General features: G+C 45.2%; 1 protein-coding gene across 1 annotated transcript; it reads left to right on the top strand.

The window, feature by feature from the left end:
• The first annotated feature begins 606 nt into the window (after window positions 1-606).
• On the top strand, window positions 607-8,477 carry LOC125431765 (complement C1q and tumor necrosis factor-related protein 9-like). The gene is made up of 4 exons (XM_048494862.1): window positions 607-652; window positions 3,944-4,124; window positions 5,647-5,709; window positions 7,559-8,477. Exons 1-4 carry the CDS (start codon window positions 638-640, stop codon window positions 8,368-8,370), a joined length of 1,071 nt encoding a protein of 356 aa, XP_048350819.1. The 5' UTR covers window positions 607-637; the 3' UTR covers window positions 8,371-8,477.
• Window positions 8,478-12,831: the final 4,354 nt, after the last annotated feature.

The following is a 12,831-nucleotide window of genomic DNA, read 5'->3' as shown; positions in this document are numbered from 1 at the left end:
TTTTAGAGGCATTTTTGTTGGCTGTTTTTGGATTCTGATAGCTGGACCCAACAGACTTAGGTCTGATCCAATAAGGCACTTCTTACATTCCTAAACTGTGACTAAATAATTCTTTTGCCATCTACTTAACTCTGCCATCTACTTTGCCATCTACTTAATTTGCTACTACTTAACTCTGAGCCACTATATACGCTGAGATACTATGAAATACCTTATAATCCCTCCCACAAAGGAGTGCATAACCTTTGCAAACAGAGTAGGAATCTGTTTCCCACACAAAAACACGATCCGTAATAGAATATCACCACCCCTGTTGAGTAGCTCAGAGATTCCAGAATATCTTTGGTGGGATGCACACAACCTGATGAAGTGCTGTGCAGTTAATCATAATGGATTGGGAGAGGAGGTTAGAGTGGAAAATAGACACAACACTACATTCTAGTGATTAATATTTAAATGCTGGCATCATTCCATGTCAAAGGTTTGCCATAAACTTCTGTTCTAATGATTGAACACGTCTGAAAACTGAGTAACAGCTTTTAAGAATTCAGTAACTAAACAACAGCCCCTCTGCCTCTCCTTCATGTACAATCCTTGCATGCAAATGAAAGATGCTCAAAAACGGTCTCCTGCATGGATGCATTGCAAAAAGGTAAGACTTTAATGAAACACATGTCTGTAACAAAAGGCTGGAATTCTCAGAATGCTTTCCTGGGAGTAAGCAAGAGGTCTGTAGTTATGCTAGACTTCAGTACAGGGGAGAAATTCAAGTCCAGTGGTACCTTAGAGACCAACAGGATTTCCAGGGTATATGTTTTTCAGAGTTAAAGCTCACTTTGTCAGATACCAGATAGATTCCTAGAAGTAAGACCCCCCCCTAAATAAAATAGGGCTTGCTTCTGAGCCAGCCTGCTTAGAATTGCTCCCTGAATGAGTGCCCCCCCCCCCATAGAGGTCAAATATATAATAATACCCCCTTTAAGATTATTTGGCTTGCTTCTTGTATGGCTTGCTTCTTGCACAAGGAAACAAGAAAGTGTCTTGAAGAATGTGATACAGTTTTGCTGTTAAGCGAAGCTAGGGTGATTTCCCACTGGCAATTAATCCTGGGATAGTCACCAGAAATATCCAGGTTTCCTCACAATTTTCCCCACTGCTGAACCGCAGAACACAGATCAGTCCCGTTTCTGGCACTCCCCACCCCCCTTATCATGGGATTTTCCTGGACCTGCTTGTATATGCACCTTTTTGGGGGAAAAAACACTCCAATGGGAGCTAGAGTAGGAGATGGGGGCTACACATTTGAGGGTCCATAACTTTGACCTCCATGAACCAAACTTCACCAAACCTGGATGGTATCATAAGGAGGGTCTCCTAAAGATACTCTGAAATTTTGGTGCTGCTTAACAATTGCACCCTTAACAGCAGGCACACACCCACCCACCCCGGGGGCAGCCCTAGACATCTTCACTAGAAACATGCTGCAGTGAGGATGTTGGAACCTGGATGAAAAGGTGCTGATTCTTTTGAAACTTGGTTGTATCTAGATTAAATTTTCAGTGGGAATTTGCCCTTAGTCGGGAAGCAGGTCTGGTCAGAAGTAACATTATACAGTGGTGTTTGGATTGCAGTCTTGATCCTGTGAGCTGCCTGAGTAGGAGAAAAATAAAGAAATATCCATTCCTTACGATGAGCAGGGGATATTAATGATGCATACAGGAATATATGGGATCTGGGACAAATACAGGCATTTAGACCACATACGCAGTTACGCAATCTAGCAAGTCCAAATGCACAGTCCCATGCAGATTAAAAGAAGTGGTTTGCCAACCCGTTTCCATGTACACAAACTGTTGCATGAGAATAGGTACAGTGTACAAGCAACACAATGGTAATGTGCTAATTAATTAATAGTATTAGTTAATGGAATTAAGGTTCATGGACCTAACAGAAATCTCAGTCACTTAAAGGAACTAAGGAGTTCAGCAACACTTCCTCATAATCTGAGCTAAGTTTGTCCAAAATGCCTAGACTCCATGGCATGGGAATAGGGTATTTAATGGATCATCTTCTCCCATATGGACCTGCCCTTTCATTAAACTCAGCTATCCACAGCCTGCAATTGGGTTTTCTTACTTTAGGAGTGAAATGGTTTAACTCAAGAGATGGATTGCTATTCACCCTGAACATGGAAGGGGCAAGAAAGCACTAGAGATAGGCCCCATTTTTTGGCCGAATGTCTGAAAAACTCTTATTGATTGTTTTGCCCCGTGTCAAATTAAGTAATTTGCCCATGTTATTATGTATTATTGCTTTTTCCCCATTAAATATCAACAGAAATCTGATGGTACCTTAAAGAGGAATAATATTTTATTCTAGCATAAACTTTTGTGATCTAGAGCCCATTTCTTTAGGAGGTGTGCTTTTTTCACTGTTCCTGATCAGAAGGTCTTTCATAAGAATGTCTTTACTGTATTGTCGAAGGCTTTCACGGCCGGATTCAACTGGTTGTGGTGGGTTTTCCGGGCTGTGTGGCCGTGGTCTGGTGGATCTTGTTCCTAACGTTTTGCCTGCACCTGTGGCTGGCATCTTCAGAGGTGTATCACAGAGAGAAATCCTCCCCACTCCCATCCAAGTAGAGCTCAGGGTGGGTAATGACAATTAAAAACAGCACATTATACAACTTTTTAGTATATAATTTAAAACCTGTCAGCCACCAACAAATAGATGGCACGCTAAAATCCCTTTGCTCTCTCACTGCTCTAACCATCCACTAAAAAATGGGGCGGACAAGGGAGAAACACGGGGGTGGGGGGTGGGGTAGCTCTGTTCAGTGGCCAGTGTACTTTGCAGAGTATCAGAGTATCTGCAAATTCCTCAACCATGTGCCTGGCAGAACATTCTTTCTTGCACACATACATCCACTATAACCTATGTTGTTATGAACCAAAAAATTGCATTTTCCAGGGTTTCTAACTACAGAGTTGGAGCCTATAAACGTGTACTTTGTACATATGATATGGAGCTGACCTCACACGTGGGGGAAAGGGAACAGAGTCACCACACACGAGCCTGCATATGAGTGTCCTGTACATTGTTAGGTTGTGTACAGGGTGCTTATGTCTTACATAACTAAATCTAACTTTTAACAGCCCAGTCCGGCGGGGTGGGAGGAACAAAATGGCTCCTGGAAGTGGCACGGAGCCATGCCAGTGCATTTGCCTACTCCTTAGGTGTAAGTGGCACCTACACTAGTGGAGAGGGCAAACATCGGAGACGGGCAAGTGCCGCAGAACTCCTCAGCGTCCAACTCAGAAGAGCCTGCTGCCTGAAGAGCTGTGCCAGCCTACAAGAGTATGCCAGCATGGCTTGGGGCAGGCTAGGGGTGTCCCCATGGGGTGGAGCCAGCCTTAGTCAGCTTCCATGGGCTTTTAGCATGGGAACACCCTTGGCGCAGCCTTCCCATTGTTTTCACCAATGGGGGCTTTTCAGGCAGCTGGGGATTCTCTGGTTTTTGCTATCTTCTCAGGCTACCAAGAAGTCCTCTCAAGTGGTGTGGCAGTGCAGCAGGGATGCAATTCCCAACCATTGTGATCTCTGGATTGGGTTGTGAAGGTGATAGTATGTGTCAGCAGTTGTCTTCATTTAACTCTAAATTCAGCTGAAGTTGTCCTGCGTTCCTGAACTATATTAAAATAAAATAACATTGGCCCTTTCGCACATGCAGAATAGTGCACTTTCAATCCACTTTCAATCCACTTTGCAGCTAGATTTTACTGTGCATAATATAATAGCAAAATCCACTTGCAAACAATGGTGAAAGTGGATTGGAAGTGCATTATTCTGCATGGGCGGAAGGGGCCATTGTATTATGTCCTCTATGATTGCTTCTTATGATTAACATTTTCCATGTGCTAATCACTGTTTTTAAAAATTTTCCCAGCCAGAATTAGGTAGGATGAAACTTTGCCTAATTTTGCTGGTTGTTACAGTCAGCGCAGAAGAAATCCAAAAACAGAACAGTTGCATCGAAGGGTTTCCAGGAATGCCTGGAAGCCCTGGACACAACGGCTTAGCTGGCAGAGATGGCAGAGATGGAACAAAGGGAGAAAAAGGAGACCCAGGTAAACTACCTCATCACTTCTGTCTGCCTGTTCAGGTGTAGTTCTGGTAGCAACCCAAGGTTATATATTGCAGTTCTGATCGATGTCACCCACATGATAGAATGGAACTCTAAAAGTGGTGGCACAACTCAAGAGTTGTTAAACTATGTCTTAAAGAATTCCTTTTAAAAATTAAGAATTTCCTCTGATTTGAATTCTGATGCATTCAAAGCTCTTACACAAAGTGAAAGGACCACAGAAGTCAACTCATGTCAGAAAGAGCCAAGACTAGAAATAGAGGGTTCATTATCATGTACTGCTTGCCCTTCTGTTGAGCCCCTCCAAACTGCACACATGGAAATGAAACAGGAGTATAATTCTTTCCAGTTCTAGCACAACTCTACCCTCTCAATTTGCCCCAATGCCATGGTTTAAATATAAATGTTTCCAGGTAGAGCTTATGTTGTTTTTGCCTTGTTCACAGGCAGACTACTGGACCCTTAACAGGAGTCCCAAGCTTCTTCTTTGCTTAATTGCTTCTCCTTCCATTGCTTTCTGAGTTCTGCCTAAGAGTACTAGAAATTCCACCTGCCCCAGCTCTGGAATTCATGATTTGGTCTCATTCTGCAGTAATTTGTGCATCTTGCTCCATGGAAGTTTGACTGCCCACACCGCAGTTCTCACAACTCAGAACTCATCTTATCCAAGTCTCTTGATATAAAGCTGAATAAAGTCCTAATCAGTGTAGGACCAGGGTATCTGAAGGACAGTTTGCTTCCCTGTGAACCCACTCTACTGAGCCCTTTTTCATATTCATCCCACCTTTGGGATGGGCACAATGCATTGTGGCACCCAGAATTTGGAACACACTCCCAACTTCATTTATTTATGCACAAGATTTATGCCTACCTCTAGTTTATCTTAATCCCATACCTTGGCAATCTGCCTCAGATAGAAAGGTAGTACACTATAACTATATAAATCTGTATGAGTTTACTTTCCAAAACTGAAATAATACCACTGTTTGGCTAACAGAAGAATCTTTGCTGATCTAAGCCAATACATTGCCTCAAAGACAGTGACCTAAGGCAAGGGTGAGCAGAACAATGCTACTGGTTCATCAGCAGACCAGTGGCCAATTTCTGGTTGTTCACAGATCAACCAGATGATTGAACTAGGTGGACCTTGATCTGATTCAGCAAGACACTGCCCACCTCTGTGTGGCCTTAAGAAAAGTTGCATAATTATTTAATACAGACTACTAATGCCTTAACTGTCAAGGAGCCCTGAGTATGGACTCTTGATTCATACTACTGGGATTTTTTTTTAAAAAAAAAGATCACACAGGTCATCCACTCTGATCAAATTAGTAATACAGACGCACTGTTCCACCTTGAATTTGTGTGCATCCAGTATTCCCAGATGAGACAGAAATTGTGTGTCTGCAGAATGTCAGAGCCAACTTTTGTCCTCCTGAAATGACAGACAGATTTTTGAGAATATGGTGGTTAACTGAAAATATATTTCTTTTTGTTGCTGCTAGGTGAGGCAGGACACCCAGGGAAACCAGGCAAAGATGGCATAAATGGAGAAAGGGGAGAACCAGGTGAGAGCAAAAAGTGACTTTACTTAAAATATAATTGTCCGGGTGGGGGAACTGCAAAAATTTGCAGGGGGCGTTTCATTTTTCATGTAACCTTCCCTCCTCCCTCATTATTTTCTTTTTTCCCCTTCTCTGAAAGCCCCCCTAGCCTCTCTTCTTTCCTTGCTTCCTTCTCTTCAACCCACCTAGCATCCAATATACATTTATCTGCCCCATCTTTAGTTTTTCATTCTTTGCTTCCCCTGGTTGCCTCTCTTTGGGAAAAGTCTGGCTGAGGTTCATGGTGGCCGCCATCACTGGGCCCAGCAGAGTTGTGCAGATGGGGTTGCTGTGCCTGTCTCCAACAAGCCCTCCTTCACGAGGAGACATGATAGGGGAAAGGCAAAGGACCCTTTCCAGGGTTATTTTGGCCCCCAAGTGCACCTCCCCTCTGGCTTCTGTGGCAGCGGGAGAAAAACAAATATAAAAAAAACTGTCAATTGGTTGTTGTGGGTTTTCTGGGCTGTGTGGCCATGGTCTGGTAGATCTTGTTCCTAATGTTTCACCTGCATCTGTGGCTGGCATCTTCAGAGGTGTATCACAGAGAGAAGTCTGTTACACACTGGCAATCTCTGTGCTGATATGTCACTTCTGGGAACAACCCAGATATTATAATGGGTAGTTCTAGGTATTGCCAGAAAATCTATGGTTTTACTATAGAATTTCCAACAATTCCTCAAGCTAACCAATATGTGATATATGATGTAGACACCCCCGCCCCCCCCAGTGGTGGGATCCAAAAATTTTAATAACAGGTTCCGATGGTGGTGGGATTCAAACAGTGGCACCAATGCACACAAGCACCTCCAGTCCCTATTGGGCAGGAAGGTTGCTTTAGTAACCCTTTCTCGGTACTCAGAAAAAATTAGTAACCACTTCTAGAGAAGTGGTGAGAACTGGTTGGATCCAACCTCTGCCTCCCCCCACCCCCGAATATTCCTACTCTCCTACCCTTCCCACAGTTTTCAAGGCTTGACTTGGCAACCCTAGCTTCACCCCAGATCCTGATTGCTTCTGGGTTCCCCACTCCCTTTCAGCTTGGGTTCCCCACTGATTCCTACTCTTCCAGCTGGGCAGCCATGGGGTAGCCAAATGTTTTCTTCAGTCTAAAGAAGAGGTATTGATCTTGTAGGAGGGGGGGAAAACCCTCTTTTCTTTGCAATTAGTTTTTCAAGACATGGTAAACTGTAAATCTGAATTGCAATTCTGTATTTATTCACAGATGTGTGTGTGTACAGTTATTGGGCTTAAATGAGGCAAAAAACTGGATACAGGAGTGTAGGCTAGCCATATCACCTTAACCTTCTGTGAAAACATCACTCAGGGGATTTAGAAGACATTCCTTTGTAATAGATGAGATCCGTTGTACAATAATTCATTTGTGGATGGAGAGGAAAAAACCATCTGAAAATATCTCCCCCCAACCTAAAATTTTCATTCCAGGATAGTGAACGCTCTCAGAAGCTCCAACAGACCATCTCCTCCATCTCCACCTTTCCTCCCTACCTCCCTCCCTCCCATGTAGTCTGTTGGTGGCCTTGTTTTGCTTGTATGCTCAACCCCATTTCCATCTTTGAAAATCATATCTTCTTTTGTTTGTGTCCACCTGACTGGTGTATTTGAGCAAGCTGTAGAATATTTCCTCCATCCTTTATCCCTTCTCCAGGGACCCAAAAAGTCTTGAAACTCTTTCTGACTTCTATCATGATCATATTCGCTCACTAACTTCAATGAGAACTCTTTCTTGTTATCTTGAACTCCCATCAATGAGTTACTAAATAATCTGGGAATTAATTGTTTTCTCTTCATTCAGGAGCTGATGGCAGAGTTGAAGAAAAGGGAAACAAAGGAGACAAAGGGGGAAGAGGCTGGCCTGGGAAATTTGGACCCAAAGGGATTCCGGGACCTGTGGGTGATAAAGGTCAAAAGGGTGAGCTAGGATTACAAGGACGGAAGGGGATAAAAGGTGATGTTGGTCCTATCGGCCCTCAAGGAATCAAAGGAGAAATTGGTTTCCAAGGAGAAATAGGTCTGAGGGGTCCTATCGGACCCATGGGTCATCCTGGTCCTAAAGGAGAAATTGGAGGCCCAGGACCAAAAGGCAGTAAAGGAATTCAAGGGGAAAAGGGCTGGAAAGGGGACATGGGAGAAAAGGGGGAACTTGGTGACACCCCAGTCATCCCGAGAAGTGCCTTCAGTGTCGGCCTCACAGTTGCCACCAAGCTCCCCCCTCCCAATATTCCCATCAGATTTGACAAAGTGATGTATAACGGCTTGAATCATTATAACGCTGCCACTGGGAAATTTACCTGTGTGGTTGCAGGCGTTTATTATTTCACCTACCACATCACTGTTTATTCGAGGAACGTTAGAGTTGCTCTGATTAAAAATGGGATCAAAGTGCTCCACACTGTAGACAGATACCAGGGGGCTGAAGACCAGGCCTCAGGAGGAACTGTCTTGGAGCTCCAGCTAGACGATCAGGTGTGGTTGCAAACCCACGGAGGGGAGACTTACAACGGATTGTATGCTGACCCGGACGATGACACCACCTTCACTGGCTTCCTTATATTTAGTACTACTTCTACAGAGCTTCCAGAACCTATTCCACTCTTTGGTGCATGAGTTTGTGTTACAATATGATAATTGTATATATCTTGTTCTTAATTCTCTCTAGTGGCAGGATCAAGATCAGTATGGAAACAAACTTCACAATAGCCTATTCCCAACTCCCTGCCAATCACAGATGGTTTGATGCTAAACAATATTTTGTGCATTATCCTGTGTTATTCCCAGCATTTGTTTTGCTGTTTTGCATGAATAAAAGTCAAACTGAAGCCCGGTAGCCCATCGCAATTTCCACAAAAGCCTGTTTTTCATATCTGATACACTCCTTTGTAAGCATTTTCTCACACAAGAGGAAGGAATTTTCCTCACCCTGGAATACTTAAAAAAATTGAGCAGACTAATCGAGCAAGCCTGGGGTTGCCAATCTCCAGAGCAGCCTGGAGTTGGGGAATTAGGACAGATTTCCAGATTAGGGAAAATGGCAGTTCCACTGGAGAAAATGGCAGTTTTCAATCGTTTCAGTGGTTGACAATCACCTCATATGGTTTCAGGGTATTTATTTATCATAAGTTAAGCAATTGCTTATGTACACTGCACTTGAGGTGATGGTTCCAGGGTATATAGAGTTACTTGTATGTAATGTTGTCATATGTTGATAATACAGCCAGTAGCAGCTAAGTTTGCAATGTTTCTTTCTCTTGGTCTCCATACTGCACGTCTTAATCCCATATGTCAGAGGGGGACTATAAGACAGTTAGAAAAATAGACAGACTGGGACACTGAACAGTCTTCCTTTCTACTGCTCTGATGCTATCCTTCCAATGTGTAGAGCGTTACTGTCAGGCAAGCCTTCTTCCTCCCAGCTGACACCTTCTCTCTGCACTTCTCTCTTCTCTGTCTTGGCACCATGAGGCCAGGACATGCATCTCTATCCATCTTTGCTAGTTGGGCTAGATTAGAAACCTATCGCTACCCTGTCATGTATAGAAATGACGATATAAAGGAAGCATGTTAGTTATACAAAGGTAAACACACCCATCCAAATAGTGGAGCTCCCAGCCTCACCACCCTGTCTTTTCCAGAAGGGCTTTCGGATGCATGGGGAGTCAAAAAGGGGAAAAAAACCCGCCCCCAGAAAGCTTTTTACAGAGCTCCCACTGCCAAATTTGCCCCCTCCCTTTGGATGGGGCTGTCAAAGTGTCTCTGTGTAGCCTGGGTTTATAGCAACACACAAACAAGATGGTGGTCTCCAGCCTGCATGTGCCGTTGAGAACTCTAATCTAAGTGAAAAATCCCAACAATCAGGTCCTTGCTGTGTCCCCTCATCTTTGCTCTGCTTTCCCCAGGCACCCCACCCCCAATCTCCAGTAATTTCCCAAGACAGAATTGGTAACCCTCGGAACACCCTTATAATCTGGGTGTGGATTCAATCACAAAACCCACCTTTCTATTTCCAAGCAAAAGGAAGACTAGAAACTGCAAAATGTGTCGGTCTCTTTGCTAGAGGTAAGAACAGGACTTGAATTCATCCTATCTTTCCAGGGTGATCTTATTGTTAGGTTTCCATTTTGGAAAGAACAACAGTAGTGGCCACAGCAATAGTTCTGCAGGCTGCTCACAAAGGAGGGGACGTCAAAAATGGCTTGAGAAGCTAGAGGTGCCTTTCGATCAGCAATTAATCATTAACCTTGATGGCAGCATGTGGTCATGGTCTGACACACTTGCTGGAACATAGAGCCTGTCTCTCTTGTGACCTGATTGTAAACATGTTTACTTGCAAGTATCCCACTTAGTTCAATGCGATTTACCTCATAATGTGGTTGGTTAGATGTCTACTCCTGGTCTTCGTTTTTATTGTGTCCGGGAGCGGCGAGCCCCCCCCTCCCGGACTTACCGCCGCCCCATGTACGGACTCGATAGCGCCTAGCACATGCGCCCGGCATCCCAGCGGCTGGATTGGGCGGCCGAGGGCTTCGAGGCGGCCCGGCGAACCCCGTCCAAGCGGGAGGCCCTCGGCCTTGGCTGGGCCTCTCAGCGGAGCTCCCGGCCGCCGCCCGTGCCTAGCTCCATGCGGCCAGTCCTGGCACCGGAGGAAGGCAGCGACCGAGGGCGGCGGGCCGAGGCTGCGCTGGCAGCGAGAGCAACGCCCGCAGCGCTTGGCGCTGCCGCCGAGGACTTGCTGGCAGCCGCTCCCAGGAGAGCCTACATGAGACTTCGCCTTCAGCCACCAGCCAGCCAGCAGCGTCACGGCCCTCCAGGCTGATCCCGGCATGACAGGCAGAGCCCGGAGGTCTGGAGAAACAGAGCGGCAAGGAGGAGCCCTTTAAGGAGTGTGCGTGAGGGATAAAGGGGAAGAACAGCAGCAGCTAGGGGAGTTGTAGGACAGGAGGCAGAAGGAAGGGTGTGCAGAGAGGCTGGAAGCGGAAGGAGAAGGAGAGGTTGGGAAGGGCCAGCTGAGGGACAGGAGGGAGTGGGGGGAAGCCTGGCAGGAGAGAACAGGCCCCAGTTCTAGGACAGGGAGACTTGTGGAGCAAACAAGCTCCCTCCCGAGGAGCAAAGGGAGTCCTGTGGGAGAACAGGCTCTCCCAGGGGCTGTGTGGAGGCCAGGCCCGGGCCTGAGGGTTTAGAGGCCCGCCTGTTTGACCACCCCTCCCTAGAACAGGGGTGAGGCCGGGAACAAGAACCCCGGGTAGGGTTTGGAGGGAAGGCATCAGGGCTCCCCCGCGGTACTCTGGAGGGGGACCCTGACATATTGCAAGGAGGCAACATGGAGAATTCTTTGTATCATTAATGATCTTGCAGTCGCAGATGTTGCTGTAGCTTCACCGCTTACCTGGTCACTTGCCAGGTTCTGCTGCGTGTCCTTCCCTGATTGCTGTGGAGTAAGATACAAACCCAATTTGCTTTAGTGAGTTTGGAATAGGTGTGGATAGCAAAGTCTAGCCATTAATAACTAGCGGGGAAAGGAAAGAAAGATAAATATATCTGGGCCTTCCATCCAAGTACTGATCATGGCCAACCTGCTTCGCTTCCAGGTTCTGAAAAGATCAGGCTAAGGAGATCTATTTGGGCTGCTACATATGGCAATTAAATAAGACAATAAATATAACATGATGATATAGGGTTTTTTTTGCAAGCCTTTATTGGCATAAAGCAGTACAACAATAATAAAAACAGATTAAAAAGCATATACAATACAGGATATACATGATAGGACGAAGGAAATCTACTGGCATTTAGTAATTTCCAGAAGAAAATCTGCCACTATCATACAGAGAGAAGGATCAGGGTTGTTCAACAAGTAGTGTAATCTAATTAAATCGGGGAGAAAGGGTAAATGTAAGGGAGTGAGATTCACATACTTGGATCTGATTTCCTTGAATCTGAGACAGTGAAGTAATTGGTGGGCCAGAGATTCAACTGAGCCATCGTTACATGGGCACAACCTTTTCGCCTTTTCTTGCTTATTAAATCTGCCATGTAACAAGGCAGAAGGCATTACATTAAACCTGGCGAGCATTATGGCTCTCCTTTGAACAGGGTTTATTAAGCAATACAGGTAGTGTGCCAAGTGGCCCCGTTCAAATGGGAGAGAAAAGTACACGGGGGAGCACGTTTTCTTGGCTGCGGTGAGTAGGGTAGAGAACTCTCTATCCAATAGTTGACCTTTTAATTTCCTATAAGCTTCTGAATAGGACAAAGGGCAAAGTGAATCCACTGACAGTCCAATGGAGGCAATTTTTTCTTCAATTATGGAAAACCAGGGGTTGGAATGGGTGTCAGAGAGCAGACAGTGGACCAGGGATTACAGTCCGAGAGAAAGTGTATTCGCAGCCAGAATCTAAAAGTCCTCAGCCAAGCGGCTGATTCCAAGGAGTTTTGACCTAACTCCAGACAAAGGGCTGCATAGGGCACACAATTTGGGAGTCCAGTTATCTTGTGAAAAAATTTGGATTGAAGAGAATTCAAGGAGTGGTTGATAGCTTGAATCCAAATTGGGACTCCGTAAAGCACTCTCGAGGCGACTTTGGCATTGAAAAATTTGAGGGCAGGAGGGATAAAGGAGTGGCCACTGCTGTAAAAGAATCGTAGTAGTACTGACATACTATTAGATGTAGCTAGGAGAGTGACCTTCCTCTGGGTTGCCCATGAAAGGTTAAAGGAAAATGAGAGGCCAAGGTATTTATAGCACTTAACCTGTTCAATTTGGGTGCTTTTCATTGCCCATGTGAGCTTCTTAAAGCGCCTAGAGAAGACCAATACCTTGGTTTTTTCATAATTAATTGTCAGTCTGTTGGATTCACAGTAATCCACACAGTGCTTCATTAAGCGACTGAGGCCAACTCTGGTTCGAGAGAGAAGGACAGCATCATCTGCATAGAGCAGAATTGATACATGGGATGTACCCAGTTTTGGGGCATGGCTGTTCACTGCTGAGAGGGCAGAGGGGAGGTCACTTAAGAAAAGATTGAAAAGAATTGGGGCCAGGACGCAGCCCTGTTTGACCCCTTTGGAAAT

This window comes from Sphaerodactylus townsendi, linkage group LG04 (genome assembly GCF_021028975.2).
Source record: "Sphaerodactylus townsendi isolate TG3544 linkage group LG04, MPM_Stown_v2.3, whole genome shotgun sequence".
Classification (NCBI taxonomy): domain Eukaryota; kingdom Metazoa; phylum Chordata; class Lepidosauria; order Squamata; family Sphaerodactylidae; genus Sphaerodactylus; species Sphaerodactylus townsendi.
The sequence above is the reverse complement of the archived record's forward strand: the minus strand, read 5'-3'. Positions and strand labels throughout refer to the sequence as shown.